Source organism: Salmo salar, chromosome 12 (genome assembly GCF_965601325.2).
Source record: "Salmo salar chromosome 12, fSalSal1, whole genome shotgun sequence".
Taxonomy (NCBI): Eukaryota; Metazoa; Chordata; class Actinopteri; order Salmoniformes; family Salmonidae; genus Salmo; species Salmo salar.
The window spans coordinates 84,040,975-84,063,135 of record NC_138302.1 but is presented as its reverse complement, the minus strand read 5'-3'; the positions used below and the strand labels follow the sequence as shown (position 1 = coordinate 84,063,135).

General features: G+C 43.4%; 1 protein-coding gene and 1 long non-coding RNA gene across 4 annotated transcripts; one reads left to right on the top strand and one right to left on the bottom strand.

The window, feature by feature from the left end:
* The first annotated feature begins 73 nt into the window (after window positions 1-73).
* On the top strand, window positions 74-5,178 carry LOC106565763 (uncharacterized). The gene is made up of 3 exons (XR_001319727.3): window positions 74-548; window positions 980-1,057; window positions 1,183-5,178. It is a non-coding gene; the product is annotated as an uncharacterized LOC106565763 (long non-coding RNA).
* Window positions 5,179-7,573: 2,395 nt separating this feature from the next.
* Window positions 7,574-13,858, bottom strand: cxxc1b (CXXC finger protein 1b). Of its 3 annotated transcripts, none has more exons than XM_014133258.3 (14): window positions 13,751-13,858; window positions 12,251-12,363; window positions 12,036-12,136; window positions 11,813-11,955; window positions 11,538-11,693; window positions 11,270-11,416; window positions 10,972-11,079; window positions 10,584-10,762; window positions 10,299-10,506; window positions 10,019-10,129; window positions 9,601-9,650; window positions 9,396-9,492; window positions 9,121-9,273; window positions 7,574-8,813 (listed from the first exon to the last, which is right to left on the bottom strand). In XM_014133258.3, exons 1-14 carry the CDS (start codon window positions 13,763-13,765, stop codon window positions 8,667-8,669), a joined length of 1,728 nt encoding a protein of 575 aa, XP_013988733.1. In that variant the 5' UTR covers window positions 13,766-13,858; the 3' UTR covers window positions 7,574-8,666. The 3 variants fall into 3 exon arrangements, with proteins under 3 accessions (XP_013988733.1, XP_013988734.1, XP_013988735.1); XM_014133259.3 differs by lacking the exon at window positions 13,751-13,858 and adding an exon at window positions 13,362-13,531; XM_014133260.3 differs by lacking the exon at window positions 13,751-13,858 and adding an exon at window positions 12,817-13,347.
* Between the last annotated feature and the right edge of the window lie 8,303 nt (window positions 13,859-22,161).

Below are 22,161 nucleotides of genomic sequence, written 5' to 3'. Positions count from 1 at the left end.
GGCTGAACTGAAATACCAGACTTGCTACATAACGATAATTTTTTTCTAATGTTGTCCTGTCCACAATATTTAATTAATGAACAGATAATGTGGACGTAGAGACGAGGGGCTACAACATAATACCATAGATAGAACAAGTATGTTTATGTTATACAAATATTTGATGATATGTATTCTGCTACTGGCAGTGCTAGCTGTTTTTAAGGAAAATATGTGTGACTATTTGACGTTATCTGATCATAGCTTCAGCTAGCTAATTTTCTCCAGGTTAGTTCTAAATAGGACCACCAACAAGTAACGGTAGTTAGTTAGCTAACTAGCTAGCTGCGTTCAATACTTGGTGGCTTTACCGATAGTGATAGACAATATCGGGAGCTGATATTAAAAGCCACCAAGCATCGAGCTAACGTTAAATGCTAACGCTACCTACTGTTGTAACGTTAGCTATCATACCAAACAGGTGTGTGTGTCAGTCTGTCAAGTTATACTGTACAAGGAAAACGGCTTGACATGCCAAGTTTTGACCATCACCCACTCTCTGCCATCAGGTGAGTATAAATTAATGATCAACCATTGTCTATATGGTGTAGTTTTTATGGTGTATTTTTTTTTGTCTATATGGTGTAGGTAGCTGGCTATAGGTCGTCATTCCCGCCACCCAATAAAGCCAGAGATGAAAGGAATTAAGATTGATCGTTCATTTGTTCAGTCATTCAATTATTCTCAATGGTAATTAGTGAGTATATCTGTAGAGAAATAGGTGGGCATGCTGAGCATGCCTGCTTATGGCCACCACTACACCTGCACAACTGGGTGAGATTGAAGCTGGCAGTGTTGACAGTGACACTACACATATAGGCAGGCAGGCAGGCACAACACTTCTGCCATTCCCTGCCTAGCATGGTATGGTTCTATATACTAGAGCCCTCAAACTACACTTTGGACCTCCAAGCCAGTTCCACTGTCTTTTTCCATTCAGGGACTGATTTTAGACCTGGGACACCAGTGCAATTAATTACGAGGTAGAACAGGACCAGCAGGTGCCAGACCTCGTAGGGTAAGAGTTGAATACCCCTGTATTAGAGTATAATGACATTTCACCTTTGTTTTTCTAGAGGGGGACAGAGGACGTGTGTAATTTGCGATGATCTAAATATACTTTGTATTTGACTCTGTGTGTAGATTCATCAGTCTCCATAGACGCTGGATGCAGAATTACAGTCCCCTTACAATCCCCCACATCCTACACATGTTCAGTAGAGAAGGAAATCCCTAGACATGGAGCAGCTGCAGCAGCTAGACCACTCCCAACAGGTAACACACACACACAGGAAGGGATGAGCACACATGGACACACACACTGTCATAATTTCCACATAGAAAGGCTTAGTCTGCACTGAGAATCTAATGAGATTTGTGTGTGTGCATGTGTATGTGTGAGGTAAGGAGGTGTATGTGTGGGGTGGGTGGGTAGGGATGAGGAGGCAGACTGTCGTACCCTCTGTCCTCTCTGAAGGGGTTAGTGTGTGAGAGCTTTAGCCTGCTGATTCTGATGCTGCACCCTCTGAGGAAGAACATCCCGAGAAACGTGACCTTCCTCTCCTTTCACCAGGACACATACATCTCAACCTCCACCTACAGTACCAGTCAACAGTTTGTACACACCTACTCATTCCAGGGTTTTCCTTAATTTTTTACTATTTTCTACATTGTAGAATTATAGTGAAGACGTCAAAACTATGAAATAACACATATGGAATCATGTAGTAACCAAAAAAGTGTTAAACAAATCAACATATATTTTTTATTTGAGATTCTTCAAAGTAGCCACCCTTTGCCTTGATGAGAGTTTTGCACACTATTTTAGCATGGATTTAATATCAGATTTTGTTTCAACATGCTTCCAGTCCATAACATGGATAGATGAGTAGTTGTTCTCTATTATTCCATTGAGTTTGCTGACTACATATTTGAAATTATTCTTTAATTGAGTCTCCAACATGGGATGAATTCCATTATACACTAGGTAGTTTGGAACCTGGATGCTGATTGGCTGAAAGCTGTGGTATATCAGACAATAAACCATGGGTAGGATGCAAAAATACTTGTTTACTTTTCTATTTCTGTTGGTAACCTGTTTATAATAGCAATAAAGCACCTTGGGGGTTTGTTGTATTTGGCCAATATCACGGCTAAGGGCTGTATCCAGGCACTTCACCATGGTATATTGGCCATATACACACCCCCTCAGGCCTTATTTCTTATTTACTATGTATGCGATATATGTGTATTTTCAAAATGTTACATATTTGAAACAGTATGTTTAATTTTCATAGTCTCCAATATGTGCTAAAGTGCCTTCGGAAAGTATTCAGACCCCCTTGACTTTTTCCACATTTTCTTACGTTACAGCCTTATTCTAAAATGGATTAAATAAAAATAATTCCTCAACAATCTACACACAATACACCATAATTCAAAACCAAACGTTTTTAAAATGTTTTTACAAATGTATTAAAAATAAAAGCAGATACCTTATTTACATAAGCATTCAGACCCTTTGCTATGAGACTTGAAATTGAGCTCAGGTGCATCCTGTTTCCATTGGTCATCCTTAAGATGTTTCTACAACTTGGTTGGAGTCCACCTGTGGTAAATCCAATTGATTGGACATGATTTGGAGAGGCACACACCTGTCTATTTAATATCCCACAGTTCACAGTGCATGTCAGAGCAAAAACCAAGCCAGTAGGCCGAAGGAATTGTCCGTAGAGCTCAGAGACAGGATTGTTTCGAGGCACAGATCTGGGGAAGGGTACCAAAACATTATTTCAGCATTGAAGGTCCCTATGAACAAAGTGGTCTCCATCATTCTTAAATGGAAAAAGTTTTGGAACCACCAAGACTCTTCCTAGAGCTGGCCGCCCAGCTAAACTGCACAATCGGGGGAGAAGGGCCTTGGTCAGGGAGGTGACCAAGAACTTGATGGTCACTCTAATAGAGCTCTAGAAGGACAACCATCTCTGCAGCACTCCACCAATCAGGCCTTTATGGTAGAGTGGCCAGACGGAAGCCACTCCTCAGTAAAAGGCACATGACAGCCTGCTTGGAGTTTGCAAAAAGGCACCTAAAGGACTCTCAGACCATGAGAAACAAGATTCCCTGGTCTGATGAAACCAAGATTGAACTCTTTGGCCTGAATGCCAAGTGTCACGTCTGAAGGAAACCTGGCACCATCCCTACGGTGAAGCATGGTGGGGGCAGCATCATGCTGTGGGGATGTTTTTCAGCAGCCGGGACTGGGAGACTAGTCAGGATCGAGGCAGAGTTGAACGGAGCAAAGTACAGACAGATCCTTCATGAAAACCTGCTCCAGAGCGCTCAGGACCTCAGACTGGGCCGAAGGTTCACCTTCCAACAGGACAACGACCCTAAGCACACAGCCAAGACAATGCAGGAGTGGCTTCGGGACACGTCTCTGAATGTCCTTGAGTGGCCTAGCCAGAGCCCGGACTTGAACCCGATCTAACATCTCTGGGGAGACCTGAAAATAGCTCCCCATCTAACCTGACAGAGCTTGAGAGGATCTGCAGAGAAGAGTGGTAGAAAGTCCCCAAATACAGGTGTGCCAAGTTTGTAGCATCATACCCAAGAATACTTCAGGTTGTAATCGCTGCCAAAAGTGCTTCAACAAATTACTGAGTGAACAGTCTGAATACTTATGTAAATGTGATATTTCGGTCTTTAAAATCATGTTTTTCCTTTGTCATTATGGGATATTGTGTGTAGATTGATGAGGGAAAAAACTATTTAATGAATTTTAGAATAAGGCCTTAACCTAACAAAATGTGGAAAAAGTCAAGGGGCCTGAATACTTTCCTATGAAATACGGGGGGGGGGGAAATGGATGAAATGTATGCATTCACTACTGTAAGTCGCTCTGGATAAGAGCGTCTGCTAAATGACTAAAATGTAAATGTAAATATGAGCTGGAACTAACCCAGTAATTACTTGTATTGGCAATCTATTTCAATTAGCTTTCAATTAAAATCAGGACCATTCAAATCTTTTAAATTATCATAATTGACAATGGGTTATGATCATAAAAAAAAATCCAATCATGGCTTTATTTTCATCAGATCTGTGCATTTATAAAGTGCTTAGATGTTTCTTTGCTGCGAGACTATTTCTGACCTTTCATGAGATCCAAATGCAATCATAGTTATGTGGGATATCAATCACTGATTAGGGTCTACCCTAACTATTGCCTGGGAGACATGTGCTTCTGTGTATGATGCGTGTTGCTACCAAACCGAAACTAAAAAAGTCAATACAATTTGCTTAACTTTTTGAATGAATTTACTGCATATTAACATATCACACAATTCACTGGTGACAATCTGTTTAGAAGAGGTTCAGAGATCGGAGCATCTCTCCCTGTCAAGCATATTCCGCATGATACCATAATTTACTGATGTCCCCGACAACAAAAAAAAATCTTCGTCGACCAAGAGTCGTCTGTTTGATCAATGGATTGGTCGAAATTCAAAAAAATGCGCAGTATTTTTTCCATATATTGACACATCTTATGTGTTTTATTTAAATCAACTATATTCACTGAGCTTGTCTGATGCCTTAAGCACGCTGTTTGATTAAATAATTAAGACACACAAATGACTAGATGGAGTCCGACCTGCAATTAATTTGATTGTGCCGGGCTGAAACTTGCAGCACTGTGTTAAAACAAAAAGACAACGACTATGTGACTAGCACCTGTTCTCTCTCTCTCTTCCCTGCTGCAGCATATAATTACATTACCCGACCTCCCCCAGTAAAACTAATCCTGTCCAAATAGTGCACAATAGGACCTGACCTATAACATATTATAATCACTTCAATAAATTGGTTATAACAAACTCTGAACACTGTAACACGTGACAGCAAAAATGGATGTAGAGGGCATGACAAATAAACTCGAAATGGGGGAATGTTTACTGGTTGCTCAGGAGGAATACATTTGACTAGTTGTGGAAAATATTGGAGATCAAGAACAAGAAGGTAAGGAGCAAACTCTGCGTGCATATTATGTGTGCCAAACAGGTGCTGTATAGATTACAATATAATTTTTCTGACTGTTTGGAACAATGTAAACAACACTCAATAAATAAGCGTACCAGAGAGTCTGTTGTAATGTTTTTTGTTGTTGTTAAGCCTTTATTACAGCAAAGACTAAAAATAGTAGCATTTATCTGTGAATGCAATATCCGAAATGGAACGGTTTATTTATTGTTTAAGATAATTATTCAACGCTTGCTTTATTTTATTTTAAAACTAAAATGCTTGATTGCATTTCAAATCATGAATGACTCATATGTTGTGTGATGACATGAAAGAATGAATGATTGATACAGTAGCTTATATAAGTATTGAAATATAGGCCTAAGTAAGTTACGGTATTAAGACTAAACAGGATGGACTCTTACATGCTAACCAGACCGCTCACGTGAGTGCGTGCCATTGCGCACATGTTGATTTTGTTTACCCACACCAGACGTGGTCAGGACACGCAGGTTGAAATATCAAAACAAACTCTGAACCAACTATATTAATTTTGGGGCAGGTTGAAAAGCAAACATTTATGGCAATTTAGCTAGCTTGCTGTTGCTAGCTAATTTGTCCTGGGATATAAACATTGAGTTGTTATTTTACCTGAAATGCACAAGGTCCTCTACTCTGACAATTAATCCACAGTTAAAAGGGTAAACCGAGTTCGTTTCTAGTAATATCTCCTCCAAGGCTTCCTCTTCTTCAGACTTTATATGGCGGTTGGCAACCAAGTTGAAGGTGCATTACCACCATCAACTGAACTGGAGTGTGGACCTCAGTTCATCTTTCAATCACCCACGTGGGTATATGCTCCTAAAAACCAATGAGGAGATAGATGGGAGAGGTAGGACTTGCAGCGCGTCAAGCGTCACCAATCAAACAAAGTTCTATTTTAACACCTGGCTATGCATACGCTCGTTGACGCGCACGAGCAATGTTGGTGCAATGATTGAATAATGTGTGTGTACATTTATTTTGCAACACAAGAGGTGTGGTCAACATGTTAGGCCTACAGCTTAATGGTGGTTATAGAAGGCTGCTATACTAAGCCTACTGATGATAATGACATTACTTATGATCATAGGTTGTGGGGGCTGTTTTGTTAGACTTCAGTGGGGCTTTTGACATAATTGATCATTGTCTGCTGCTGGAAAAACATATGTGTTATGGCTTTACACCCTCTGCTATTGTGGATAAAGAGTTACCTGTCTAACAGAACACAGAGGGTGTTCTTTAATGGAAGCCTCTCCAACAAAGTCCAGGTAGAATCAGGAATTCCCCAAGGCAGCTGTCTAGGCCCCTTACTTTTTCAATCTTATTAAAGACATGCCACTGGCTTTGAGTAAAGCCAGTGTGTCAATGTATGTGGATGACTCAACATTATACACGTCAGCTACTACAGCGACTGAAATGACTGCAACACTTAAAGAGCTGCAGTTAGTTTCAGAATGGGTGGCAAGGAATAAGTTAGTCCTAAATATTTCAAAAACTAAATTCATTGTATTTGGGACAAATCATTCAGTTAACCCGAAACCTCAACTAAATCTTGTAATGAATGTGGAAATTGAGCAAGTTGAGGTGACTAAACTGCTTGGAGTAACCCTGGATTGTAAACTGTCATAGTCAAAACATATTGTTACAACAGTAGCTAAGGTGGGGAGAGGTCTGTCCATAATAAAGCGATGCTCTGCCTTAACAGCACTATCAACAAGGCAGGTTCTATGGGCCCTAGTTTTGTCACACCTGGACTACTGTTCAGTCGTGTGGTCAGGTGCCACAGAGGGACTTGGGAAAATTACAATTGGCTCAGAACAGGGCAGCAAGGCTGGTCTTTGGATGTACACAGAGAGCTAATTAATAATATGCATGTCAATCTCTGCTGGCTCAAAGTGGAGAGATTGACTTCATCACTACTTGTATTTGTGTAGGTATTGACATGTTGAATGCACCGAGCTGTCTGTTTGAACTACTGGCACACAGCTCGGACACCCATGCATACCCCACAAGACGTGCCACCAGAGGTCTCTTCACAGTCCCCAAGTCCAGAACAGACTATGGGAGGCTTAAAGTACTGCATAGACCCATGACTACATGGAACTCTATTCCACATCAAGTAACTCATGCAAGCAGTAAAATTTGATTTAAAAAAACACACCTTACGGAACAGCAGGGACTGTGAAGCAACACAAACATAGGCAGAGACACATGCATAAACACACACACAGGTACACATGGATTTTGTGTTTTAGATATGTTGTAGAGTAGGGGCCCGAGGGCACACTGTTGTGAATGTCTTGTAATCTTTTTAACATTGTTTAACTGCCTTAATTTTGCTGGACCCCAGTAAGAGTAGCTGCTGCCTGGGCATCCTTAATAAATACAACTACTACTAATATCAAGAAAAAGGTGCGTTATATTATTTATCTGACAATTTGGAAGTGTTAACACAAACTATAATACCAGAGGCTGAAAAGTATAAAGCCTTTATTACAGCAAAGCAAAGATTAAAAACAGCTGAATTTGTAAAATTGTTTACTTGACATGTAATTGCATGAGGCTTGGTGCTCACTGAATCAGTAGGCTATTAAACACTCAAACAGGCAACAGAAGCAGGATCTGTTTTATTTTTGTAGATATATGGATATATGAAGCCAGGCATATTCAACAGACTGTTGAGTAGACCTAATTAAGTTGGGGTTCCCTTTCTCCTCACTTCTTTGACAATAAGCCAAGGGCTGTTCTCATCTCATTCTGCTGCTGCCTCCACCGTATTGTTCTCAACACCGGAATACTAGTTGACTCCGGAATACTAGGGAATACTAGTTGACTCCGGAATACTAGTTGACTCCGGAATACTAGTTGACTCCGGAATACTAGTTGACTCCGGAATACTAGTTGACTCCGGAATACTAGTTGAAAAGGTGCCAATTCAAGAGCGCACTGACGTTTTTCTGAACAGTGAACAGCGACCACTATACAACACTAGAGAAAGCGCATTTGTTTTAAAATATTATAATTGCACCATTGTTCTTATGTAATATAACCATATACAATTTCAGTAGCACATTTTATGGACTGTGCCATCCCCACGTCCTCCACAATGGAGCAGTCCACTCAGACGGGCACGAATCAGACCAGTGTCTTGTACACCATGAAATAATTTTTTTGCTACTGCTCGACTAAGGAAATCTCAGGCTGTTGGTCGACCAGCTACCAAACAAACAATCCACCAGTCAACTAAATGGGGCCAGCTATACCATAATGTGAGCGCATGTGCACACGCAGATTCTACAGCGCGGATGGCTTGACCAAGGTTTTTCATTTGCAAGAGAGCTTGACCACAGTCTTTATTTTTGGACTATAATTAGCAAGATACCAGAAGAGACAAGACCTCAATAGTGCTGGACACAAGGAAAATATATTCATTTACCATTCAAATATTTCTGTTTTTCAACTTCAGCAAAGGTCTTAAAATCCAAAGTCTCTACAAAAAGATACTATAAATCTCTAACAAAGATGTACGAAAATGCCACTCAGAAATAACATGAAGATGCAGCTGGCTATCTGTCCTTGTTGCAACGGAGATCCGTTGTCAGGGGGTCGTGCTGAATGGTTTGGTGCAGCATAAGAGCGAGAAGACCAGCCCTGTTGGTCATAGCAGTCCTGACGTTGCGCTCCTGCTCAAAGAGCTCATCCAGCTTGTACCACTGTTTACAAATACATTTTGGGAGAAAAGCAAGGAGTAATGATTAATATAGCAAAAGTCTTTGAAATCAACTGTCTACTCGGTCCTTTAAAATTCACTTTCATAGATCATATGAACTACCATTTATGAAGGTCAATAATGTTTGTTATAACCAGGGTCTTAGTCAATTGATTCATGTTAGCCAAAAATCAGAATGAACTGGAATTATGGGATCTTTCTGATTCAATCTACAGGAATTCCAATGGAATTCACCTCAACCCTGGTGAAGTGGCTCAAAATAGATGGATGTGGTACATTCCACTACTAACCACTCTGACACGCTCCAGGTCCACCTCAGCTCTCCTGAGCTTCTCCCAGTTGTAGTGCTTATTACATTTGCGTTTAGAAACCCTGCAGTATTCTCCTGTTGCCTCAAACACATTACGGACCAGAGGACAGCCGCACACCTCATCCCCTGGGACCTAACCACAAAACAAGAGAAGGGCAAGCGAAGCCAAGATTATACATCATAAGTCAAACAGCAGGACAATTAGTGTGCTTTATGGCAAAGTTTTTTGCATCTGACTTGCCAATCATCACTGACCTTTGGGTCCCTGGAATGTTCTGGGCACAAAACCTGAAGCCTCTTGCAGTAGGTCTTGCTCTGGGGGTTGTACACATCGCAGAAGAGTCTTGTTGCTCTGAGAACAAAAAGTATAGAGACTACCGTGGTGAAACAATATGGAAACAGAAAAGCAAGCAACAATTGTTCACTTCCAGCAAACCCATTCAAAGTGCTAGACTCTTACCCTTCGATCTTTGTTGGGTACATTGAACCGAAAGATGTCTGGCTCTCATACTGTCAATGCAAAAGAGAGAGAAATACAGAATGTTATCAGTTTATACTGTGTCCTTTAGGAAGGAGTGCATATTTGCAACTTATATTCATATTGCTAGTACTCTATATTAAGTTTAATTCTGTACATTTCATCCTCTCCCATATAGGATGTTGCAGACACTTATCAGCCACTGCACTCTGGATGTATACCACAAACTCACAACTAAAATCAGAGAAGCTAAATAGGAAATCTCCATCTTTACACGTACAAGAAAATGGCTGCAATCAAACCCTGTGGCGCTACGCTAACTGAGTTAGAGGGAAGGCATTATTGGGGTTGACTGATAGGCTAGATAAAAAGAATGTTGGCTCAACATTGACTGGCTCACCTTAGCATAGCATCTCTCCATATGTCGCAGTGCCACCTTTGGGTTGATAGGGTGACTGCAGGACACACAGAAAATCATCAGGTCTGTTTCTTCATTGTCCCCTTCATTCGTCTGAAACGAGAACCAAAAGAAAGACACGTCAAAGCAATGTTTCACCCAGGAAGCCGCTGAAAGATTTGAGCGCAGACTTGAACGGGCAAAACATTTCTCTAGCCGAGGAGCTCTGACCCCACTGGATAAATACCGCAGTGGCCAATAAACAAATTCTGAAGTGACTCACCTCCTCATCCTGCTGGACTACCTGCTGCTTGGCCTTAGCAATGATTCCCTCCAGCTCGTGGAAGCGTTTCTCCATGTCAGTGAGACGCATGCGTGCATTCTGCTGATCCCTTCGGATCCGCTCCAGTTGCTTCTTGCCCTGCTCCTCAGCGATGCAGGGGCTCTGCTGCCACTGCTGGATACGTTGAGGGAGTATCTCATAGAGCCGGCTAGAGACAGAATGCATTTTACATTTGGTTGATTTTCTTACAGTTGCATGTGTGTGTTTTGGTGTTTGTGCGCTTACTTGGTAGCCAGCTTCATGCCACATTCCTCTGAGCAGTATTTGGAGTTGGCTCGTGCAGCTTCCACACAGCTGGGCCCAAGGCACTGTCGCTGCCCTCCTCCATCCCTGGCATCGCCCCTATCACTGTGCCTGACTTTGTCCTTGTGCTTCTGCTTCTGTTTGTGCCGCCGTGACTCTTTCTGATATGCATTAACAAAAAACAAATCGCAATGCACACATGTAAGATCACTGTACTTTGATGTAGTTTGTCACAACAGTAAGATTCCTATGATGCAATAAAAAAAGCTAAAATCTTCAAATATTTGGTAGATGTGGACTGCAACTGCATGGATAAAAATTAACAGTAATCATTGTGTGTCTGCAAGATGTGAAAGTAAAGTTTACTTACTTTCTTGTCAAATTTATTTTCCCGTCTCTTTACATGCTTGACCTTCACAGCTTTCTTTCGCAGGACAGGGCTGAATGGAGGCCCGTCATCCTCATCACTGAGCCATGGCTGGGTTGAACAGAAACAATAAGATAAACATTCAAAATACTTGAAAAATTGTTATTCAAGCTAAAGAACAAGTGGATATGGGAGTGTAAGTGCAACAGTAGGACAATAATAAGGATCTTTGTGTATTTTTTATGTGTTTCAAATAGTTCTTGACAGAATCTTCAGCCATATTTCTCATCTATTGCAATACCATGTTGTCGTCATATCCCGCTGCCTTGTACTTTTCATAGAGTTCTGCCTCACTATCGTAGTCGTCTGAATATCGTCTTCGCCGGTGGTAGGAATTATCCCGCCTTTCACGCAAATTAAACTCTTCATCCTTCACACGCAACATTTTCTGCAGAGAATAAGAGGCATTGTGTCACAGTTTGCAAGACTACAGACGTTTTTTGACTACACCAGTTCAAAAGATGTAAGTAAAAAAAAATTGTGATGGCATAGTCTCATTAGGAACGCACCCTGGCTCGGACGTCACACTGCCTAAATCGACACTTCTGTCTTATTTTGTTGGGACCCCCAAATTTCTTCATGTCCTTGCAGAAGTCGCATGTGGCGCAGTCCTCAGTCCTCAAGCAGGGCTCGCACTCTCCACACATACGAGCAGAGCGCTTAACCTGAGACAAACAAGAGAGACAAAGATATGTTTGCCAATAGAATAGTTCCAAAGACGCACAATTTTAGATATACATTGAAGGAAAATGGGGACATAACATTTAGATGTAAAATAACGAACCTTTGATCCACGGCGCCTTTCAGATTTATAATCTGGAGTGCTGTTTTGTCTTTCAAATTTTCTCTCTGGCTCTCTCTGGCCCTCTGTCTCCTTTTCGCGGCTCTTCTTTGGACGGTATTTTATCTCCAATGATGGGTTTTTGTCTAATAAAAAGCAACAGGTTAGTAAGTACATGTGACAGATACCCATGTGGATGATAGTGAATGGGAAACCAAAAGCTCACCTTGGCATCGCAGGCAGTACCACTGCCTGATAGCTTTGGCCATCTTCTCTGTGAGATTGATGCAGTTACCATGAAACCACTCATTACAGTTGTCACAACCACTACAAGAAAAACACAGATATGAGCCCCATGAAATTAAGGTTATGTAACATTTCAAGGTCATGTTATGATTACTTGTGTTGAAGGTGTTGCTGTTATGATCTGATTAAACTCACATCATGAAGCAATTGATGTCAGGTTTTCGACAAATGCAGTACACTGGTGCATTCTCGCCCTCCATACTGCTCTCAAGCCCTGGTGCAGGCTCAAAGTCTGACACTTCACTGTCCTGGAAGATAATCATCATCATCTAGCCAGTCAGACAACCTCCAGCGCAATAACTAATATTTATTGTACTGGAGGTCGATCCGACGGTCCATAAAAACATGGCAATTATTTTCAAACAACCTTTGTCGATACTTTTTTCATTCTCGATTTGTTAGGCACTGGTGTCTTAGACATCTGTTTCCATTTGCAGATGGAACTCAGATAACCAGAGAATATTCATTAAAATATTAAATCCACTTTTTGCACGGAGTTCCCTCAGCATTTTAGCTGCCGGATATCTCGCATACAACCCAAACACAGATGTACACACATGCGACAAGCCATTTCTAACTCAATACAAAAAAGTGGATTTAATATTCTCTAGTTTTTGGAGTTACCCTGGAACTGGAAACATCCGTTTAAGACACGCCAGTGCAAGTATAGCCAAATAAAGGTTGGTTGAAAATAAATGTACCATGATTTCAATGGACTGTCGGCTCGACCTGCAGAGTACAAGCTAGTTGCAGTACTTGGGTAACGTTATGCCGCTGGAGGTTCGATCTGATAGGCTAATCATCATTATGTCGAAAACAACTAATCTGATGGCAAACATTAATATCTAAAGTTACTATACTGCGGTCTACTCTAAGTCGAGTCGGACATACTAGTCTGCCCAAACAATACAATCTTTTGTTGGTTAAAAAACTTATTTCGCATTCCAGATGGCAACTTCGCTAGCTAGATCTAGCTAGGTAACCATAACCTGAGACATAAAACAAATAGCGAACGCTTAACTAACAAAACGGTAACAAGCCAAAAGTCTGAAAATAATCGACAAGCTGTTGCATTTCCATTGCGACTGGCAAGCTACCGTTAGCTAGCTAAAAGTGCTGGCTAGCATTAGCTGGTTTAGCAAGGCGAAGACACGAATCTAGACAATTGCTATGTTAGGCAACCAACCATGAAATTCACATAAAACAAAACGCATTTCTTTGCATTAATTTAGCTAACTAACGGTACCATTTGTGATGTATTTGCAATCCTCGATCAAACTTCAACGATAGCTAAACAACTGCTCAGGGTCACAATCTGGGTTGACGACGCCGGAAATCAAATAATCGGCTGAACTCGGATGTTGGACCAAACCTTCTTCTTTAAAGCTTTATTCTATGCTATCATGGCGGTCCGCAAGCAATCGTTTAAGTGCATGCCGCCACCTACTGTGCTGGTATGTACGATCACTAATGATCTGCCCAATTCTTTTACGACCATGAAAATGACAAAACAAATAAATCCCCCGAGTCGTATTATAACCTGTTCAAAGCGTCCTTTGACACCGCACATTCATGAGCACAAATTTCTGAAGAGGCCTCGAAACCATGCCAGGACCAGCAGAAACACCCACTTACTACAGGAGCAGCCATGGAAGCGCCATCATTCCACACTGTAGTTCCACCAATCTGTTTTACAGCCTCTGCATACGATACATCATGACTAATTTTATATCTCTAAGCCTCTCTAGCCTCTCTCTGCACCTGGTATCCACCAAATGCTGCACCATGTTCCCTCCCACAATTACAACACTTAAACTTCACATTGCTGCCTCATTCACCATAATCATTTTTTTTTTTTTGGTGGCGAAGTAATTACAATATAGCAATTAAACACTGGAATGGTGGATGTGCAGAAGATGAATGTGCAAGTACAGATACTGTTGTGCAAAGAAGCAAGATAAATAAATAAATACAGTATGGGAATGAGGTGGATAGATGGGCTGTTTACAGATGGGCTATGTACAGGTGCAGTGATCTGTGAGCTGCTCTGACAGCTGGTGCTTAAAGCTAGTGAGGGAGATATGAGTCTCAAGCTTCAGTGATTTTTGCAGTTTGTTCCAGTCATTGGCAGCAGAGAACTGGAAGGAGAGGCGGCCAAAGGAAGAATTGGCTTTGGGGGTGACCAGTGAGATATACCTGCTGGAGCGCGTGCTACGAGTGGGTGCTGCTATGGTGACCAGTGAGCTGAGATAAGGCGGGGCTTTACCTAGCAGAGACTTGACAAAACAGATGGCACTGTGATAGACTGCATCCAATTTGTTGAGTAGAGTGTTGGAGGCTATTTTATAGATGACATCGCCGAAGTCAAGGATCGGTAGGATGGTCAGTTTTACGAGGGTATGTTTGGCAGCATGAGTGAAGGATGCTTTATTGCGATATAGGAAGCCGATTCTAGATTTAATTTTGGATTGGAGATGCTTAATGTGAGTCTGGAAGGAGAGTTTACAGTCTAACCAGACACCTAGGTATTTGTAGTTGTCCACGTATTCTAAGTCAGAGCCGTCCAGAGTAGTGTTGATGATCAATTACTTGAGAAGGAGACCAAGTCAAGACGCTGTACCAGGTGGATTCAGTTTATAGTAAGGCAGTTTATTATGAGACAAAGATATTTGGCTGAGCGTGCACGGAGTCCTTCGTTTAGCTCATAGGGAACTAGCAGAAGAGAGCCCCGAAACATAGTGTACATCCAATTTATACAATGAAATAACAGTGTGTTGACGTTGAGTCTAGTAGGTCCGCTCTCCTGACTGGTCGATGAGTGGAGGGACGGTCCACGCTCCAGGTGGTGTCGACTTCCCATTGGCCCTTGGCAGTGTCCTTTGTCCTCGGAGTCCAACACACCTAAGTGTGTGTGTGTGTGTATTTCTGGTAATTCGTGTCTGGGTGCTTTGCGATATTCATGGAATGTTGTTCTTTACACCAGTGGTCAGTTCGTGTGGCTAGGGCTTAAGTCAGCCATCTGTCTCTAGGTGTGGTCGTGATTGGTATCAGTTGGTTGCTCAATATGTCTCTGGAATTTTGTTGTGTGCTGTTGTGAAACATGTTGTGCAAATGCCCTCCTTATATATCATTAGGTAAAACGTTAGATTATCTTTATTACAGTAGTGATGCTGGACGGACGGGCAGGTACGGGCAGTGGTCGATTGAATAGCATGCATTTAGTTTTACTTGCATTTAAGAGCAGTTGGAGGCCATGGAAGGAGAGTTGTACGGCATTGAAGCTCGTCTGGAGGTTAGTTAACACAGTGTCCAAAGAGGGGCCAGAAGTATACAGAATGGTGCCGTCTGCGTAGAGGTGGATCAGAGAATCACCAGCAGCAAGAGCGACATCATTGATGTATACAGAGAAGAGAGTCGGCCCGAAAATTGGACCCTGTGGCACCCCCATAGAGACTGCCAGAGGTGCGGACAACAGGCCCTCTGATTTGACACACTGAACTCTATCAGAGAAGTAGTTGGTTAACCAGGCGAGGCAATCATTTGAGAAACCAAGGCTGTCGAGTCTGCCAATAAGAATGTGGTGATTGACAGAGTCGAAAGCCTTGGCCAGGTCGATGAATACGGCTGCACAGTAATGTCTCTTATCGATGGCGGTTATGATGTCGTTTAGGACCTTGAGCGTGGCTGAGGTGCACCCATGACCAGCTCTGAAACCAGATTGCGTAGCGGAGAAGGTACGGTGGGATTCGAAATGGATGGTAATCTGTTTGTTAACTTGGCTTTCGAAGACCTTAGAAAGACAGGGTAGGATAGATATAGGTCTGTAGCAGTTTGGGTCTAGAGTGTCCCCCCCCTTTGAAGAGGGGGATGACTGCGGCAACTTTCCAATCTTTGGGAATCTCAGACGATACGAAAGAGAGGTTGAACAGGCTAGTAATATGAATTGCAACAATTTCGGCAGATCATTTTAGAAAGAGAGGGTCCAGATTGTCTAGCCCGGCTGATTTGTAGGGGTCCAGATTTTGCCGCTCTTTCAGAACATCAGCTGACTGGATTTGGGAGAAGGAGAAATAGGGAAGGCTTGGGCGAGTTGCTGTGGAGGGTGCAGTGCTGTTGACCAGAGTAGGGGTAGCCAGGTGGAAAGCATGGCCAGCCGTAGAAAAATGCTTATTGAAATTCTCAATTATAGTGGATTTATTGGTGGTGACAGAGTTTCCTATGTGCAGTGGGCAGCTGGGAGGAGGTGCTCTTATTCTCCAAGGACTTTACAGTGTCCCAGAACTTTTTAGAGTTTGTGTTGCAGGAAGCAAATTTCTGCTTGAAAAAGCTAGCCTTGGCTTTTCTAACTACCTGTGTATATTGGTTTCTAACTTCCCTGAAAAGTTGCATATCACAGGGGCTGTTTGATGCTAATGCAGAACGCGACAGGATGTTTTTGTGTTGGTTAAGGGCAGTCAGGTCTGGAGAGAACCAAGGGCTATATCTGTTCTTTGTTCTAAATTTCTTGAATGGGGCATGCTTATTTAAGATGGTGAGGAAGGCATTTAAAAAAAAATAACCAGGCATCCTCTACTGAAGGGTTGAGGTCATTATCCTTCCAGGATACCAGGGCCAGGTCGATTAGAAAGGCCTGCTCACTGAAGTGTTTCAGGGAGCGTTTGACAGTGATGAGTGGAGGTCGTTTGACCACAGACCCATTACGGACGTAGGCAATGAGGCAGTGATCGCTGAGATCTTGGTTGAAAACAGCAGAGGTGTATTTAGAGGGCAAGTTGGTTAGGATGATATCTATGAGGGTGCCCGTGTTTACGGCTTTGGGGTGGTACCTGGTAGGTTCATTGATAATTTGTCTGAGATTGAGGGCATCAAACTTAGATTGTAGGATGGCTGGGGTTTTAAGCATGTCCCAGTTTAGGTCACCTAGCAGCGCGAGCTCAGAAGATAGATGGTGGGCAATCAGTTCACATATGGTGTCCATATATATTGCCGCCACCTACTGTACGGGGACACGACAAAATACAAAAGTAAATCAAACAACCATCCCACTCCTTCAGTCACATTCAAATCACGTGCCGGTGAGAAAGGAGTCATGGACAGGATTCCGTGTAATGCCTCTGCAGAAAATGTCCCAAAAAACTCACAAGGATGCCTATTTTCTCTGATTTCCTCCGTTTGTGCTGATAACCAAAGTAATAAACACCACAAATTCCACCTTCTTAATATGCAACATGTCAGGATCCCTTTGTTAACAAATAATATGACCTGGTGTCTCTACTCCTACTACCATTACTTCTTCAACTTCACTCCTTTCTTCCACTCTTCTCAATGATAGGAGACATTCTGGACAGCCCTTATTCTTGCCACTTCCGTCTCCTTCACCCTAACAGGAAACTTCAGAAATTCGGGTGCATGTTCACAACTACATTTGCTGCATTTAGGCTCAGCTGGCACATAATACTCGTCCTGTCTACATACACATCTATGCATGCAATGAAATTGCCTCCCCTTACAACTAGCATCCCACTTCCTTTGCCAAAGATCGAGCATTTTTGCCCGGATCAGGGACTTGACTTCCCTGCGGCCCAGCGGGACTTGAAAATCTACCCCTTCTCTCCTCATAGCATTCTTAGCCACCACATCAGCCTTCTCATTACCCTCCACACCCACATGGGCGGGAACCCAACAAAAGCTGACCACCACTCCCTTCCTCTCCAATCCCATTAACAGCACCATCATCTCCAAAAACAAGTCTCCCCTATCAACCTGCCTGACTTCACACTATTCAACACTGCAGCCGAATCAGAGCAGATCACCACTCTGAGTGGTTTCACCTCCTCCACCCATCTCAAACTTATAATCATGGCCATCAACTCTGCTGCATACACTGACACATTATCAGTTAACCGCTTATATACTCTAACATTGAAATCTGTGATATACACCCCTGCCCCCACTCTTCCATTGATTGGATCCTTTGAACCATCTGTATATATCTTTAAAAACGAATAAAATCAAGTATCTATATATCTCTCCACACACCGTCTCACGTCCTCACCCCATTCTCTCCTGCCCTCAATCATGTCCACATCTACACTTGGTTATGAAAACAGCCACGGAGGAAGGTTCCCCAATGCCCTTTCTCTCTGTCCCCCAGTACATATTCTACCACCTTCTGCCCGATTGTCCACCCGTATGCGCTCTGCTTACCCCCTCCTCGTTCCCAGCATTCCCCAGTTGCCGTGACTGAAGGATATCTTGGTTGGCATCTATCATCAAGGCGTCACTAAATGGGGTGCACTTTGGTTAGATTTAAGATAGCAGCATTACATCCCACATAGTTATTGTTTCTGAATGGAGTATCTAGAAATATTAGTCTCTAATCTCACCTCATCTCATCTCTCATTTTATCTCATCAGTCAAGAACACCCCCTCTCTTTCTCTCTCTCTCTCTCTCTCTCTCTCTCTCTCTCTCTCACACACACACACACACACACACACACACACACACACACACACACACACACACACACACACACACACACACACACACACACACACACACACACACACACACACACACACAAGGGAGAGGAGCATGAGAGGGAAGGGATAGGTAGTCCGCAATGTTGTTTAGGTTGTTAGTACAGTAGGCTATATCCACTTTCAACTACAATGCCAGAGAGCTTCTATCCAAGCTCAAGCTTCTAATGTAAGTACATTTAGTTTATTACAGAATATGTAATTATGGTGGCTACATTGCAAAGTTTTTATTTATCTATTAGTACAATTCATTGTGTGTATGATACTGTGCATGATACTGTGTGTGATACTGCTGTCCCGTACAAATTAATTATTCTCAATCAATTTAGAAATAGATTCACAATAAGTAAAACATATTTGCTATGCATTTGATCAAACCAATACCCTTTTCAATATTTCATTTAGTATAATTTGACATTATGCGTCTTGAGAAACATGAACATTGAATTGCTTCTGAATGTGATGTGGATTCTACTCTTGTTCCTTGTAGTCAAAGCAAAAACAAGTATTTTATATATTCATTTTTTAAATATGTTTAGAATACATGATATGCATGGGTTAAGTTTGCAGGCTGATCGGGGCCATATATCCTGGGCCTGCTGGTCAAGACTGGTACCTCAAAAGGACTCCTGGCCAGCGAAGGGGGTTGTGCTGATGTATAGGTCAATTCCTACAATTACAAACCTCTCAAAACCCTTGCTGAAAATGGTGTGCTCCTGTACTTTCATTAGGATGTCAGCATTTCCTCACCCCGGCCAGTATCCAGATGTCTTTTCCAAAATGGAGATTAATAATAGATTAATAACCATGCTATTTCTTGCATATCTTAAAACTGCTGCCTGGAACCCATTTAGTGAATAGCTGAAATATCCTTTGTCTCTTTGTTGCCTTTTAGATTTCAAATTGATTGTGCTGCTTTGGAGACAGCGAATGTTTCTTAACTGATGCCATGGATTAGAACCGGGAGTCTGGAGAAGTGAATCCAGAGAGATCACAGTCCTGCTGTGTAATACACGATCTAAGTGCACAAAATGCTACCAATGGATCGACAGTGGACCACACAGGTACTTCATGTGCTTCAGATTGCTAGTCTTTCTGTCACGACTTCCGCCGAAGTTGGCTCCTCTCCTTGTTCGGGCGGCATTCGGCGATCGACGTCACCGGCTTTCTAGCCATCGCCGCTCCATTTCTCATATGTCCATTTGTTTTGTCTTGTTCCATACACACCTGGTTTTCATTCCCCAATCAATCTACATGTAGTTAGTCCTCTGTTCCCCATCATATGTTGTGTGTAATTGTTTATTGTTACGTGATTATTTTGTCAGGCACTGCACTTTTGGATTAGACCGTGTTTGTGGCACTAGTATGTTTTATGTGCTGTTGTTGTTGACCGGTATTAAAGTGCGCCTGTTTAATAATATACTCCGCTCTCCTGCAATTGACTTTGCCTCCCATATACACACCTAACAGAATTACACACCAACTATGGAGTCAGCAGGAGCAGGTACCCCGGTTAGAGGAGTCGAGAAGCGCGTCCAGGAAGATTCGGCTATGTTACATCATGTTGGTGCCATGATGGATCGCGTTGTCCAGACTATGGACCGCTGGGAGAGACAGGAAGTCTCTCCAGTGCCTCGACCAGTGCAACCGGGGTTGCCTCTACCCGTCCCATCCGGAGCCAGTCCCAGTGGGATACGTCTCTCCCTTCCCAGGGAGTATGATGGGATGGCCACACAGTGCCAGGGATTCCTATTACAACTGGACCTTTACCTGGCCACTGTGCACCCAGCTCCCTCGGGAAGGGAGAGAGTGTCTGCCCTTGTCTCATGCCTCTCAGGGAGAGCTCTGGAGTGGGCAAACGCCTTGTCGGGAGAAGATGACATGGCGTTGGACCACTTCGTGGAGTTCACCCGTCGCTTCCGGGCCATCTTCGACCATCCGCCCGAAGGGAGAGCGGCGGGAGAACAGCTCTTCCATTTGAGGCAGGGGACCAGGATCACCCAGGAATTCGCCCTGTAATTCCGGACCTTGGCTGCTGGAGCAGGCTGGAGCGACAGGGCCCTCATCGACCAATATCGGTGCAGCCTGCGCGAGGACATCCAATGTGAGCTGGCCTGCAGGGATGCCACCATCCCCTTTGACCAACTGGTGGAGTTGCCCATCCGGTTGGATAACCTGCTGGTCACCCGCGGACGTCCAGAGGGGGTTCTGTCGTGACATCTTTCAGCACTCCCGCTCCGGTGCCCATGGAGTTGGGAGGAGCTGTGCGTAGGGAGACTGGAGGAGGAGCCATTACGTGCACCTTCTGTGGCCGCAGATGGCACACTGCTGGTTGGTGTCGTGTCGGTTCCTCTGGGAGTCGAGGTAACAGGCAGGGCATTCTGGCACCCCAGGTTAGTCTGCACCACACTCATCCAGAGTCCTCTGTTGATCTCCTGTTTGTACCTGTTTGTTTCCCTGATTTTCCCCCGCATTCCCAGCATAAGGCGCTCATCGATTCAGGCGCAGCTGGGAATTTTATCGACAGAGCGTTAGCCCTTAGTTTAGGGATCCCCATTATTCCTGTAGTTAGACCTTTCCCGGTTCACGCTCTGGATAGTCGACCATTAGGGTCCGGGCTAATCAGGGAAGCCACCATCTCCCTGTCTATGGAGATGCAGGGGGGTCACGAGGATAAAATCAGTCTCTTCCTCGTTGACTGTCCTGCGTTTCCCGTGGTACTAGGCCTTCCTTGGTTAGCTCATCATAACCCCACTATTTCCTGGCAACAGAGGGCTCTCACGGGGTGGTCGCGAGAGTGCTCGGGGAGGTGTGTAGGGGTTTCCATTGGTGCTACCACGGTGGAAAGTCCAGACCAGGTCTCCACCAGGCGCATCCCCCTAGAATATGCAGATTTGGCTCTCGCCTTCTGTAAAAAGAAGGCGACTCAATTACCACCTCATCGACGGGGGGATTGTGCGATAAATCTCCTGGCAGACGCTGCGCTTCCCAGGAGTCACGTGTATCCCCTGTCGCAAGCGGAGACGGTGACTATGGAGACATAAGTCTCTGAATCCCTGCGTCAGGGGTACATTCGGTCCTCCACTTCACCCGCCTCCTCGAGTTTCTTTTTTGTGAAGAAGAAGGATGGAGGTCTACGCCCGTGCATTGACTATAGACATCTCAATCAAATCACGGTGAGGTACAGCTACCCGCTACCTCTTATCGCCACGGCGATTGAGTCAATGCATGGGGTGCGCTTCTTCACTAAACTGGATCTCCGGAGTGCGTATAACCTGGTGCGTATCCGGGAGACGAGTGGAAGACAGCGTTTAGTACCACCTCAGGGCATTATGAGTACTTAGTCATGCCATACGGGTTGATGAATGCATCAGTTTTCCAATCCTTTGTAGACAAGATTTTCAGGGACCTGCATGGGCAGGGTGTAGTGGTGTATATCGATGACATTCTGATATACTCCGCTACACGCGCCAAGCATGTGTCCTTGGTACGCAGGGTACTTGGAT

Bases quoted from the DNA above. Each gene is read 5' to 3' on its own strand.
- cxxc1b (XM_014133258.3), bottom strand. The intron at 11,417-11,537 runs GTGCGTTCCTAA...TATTCTCTGCAG, and splicing joins AGTGTGACGTCCGAGCCAGG to AAAATGTTGCGTGTGAAGGA. The intron at 11,080-11,269 runs GTATTGCAATAG...TGTTCAACCCAG, and splicing joins CGGGATATGACGACAACATG to CCATGGCTCAGTGATGAGGA.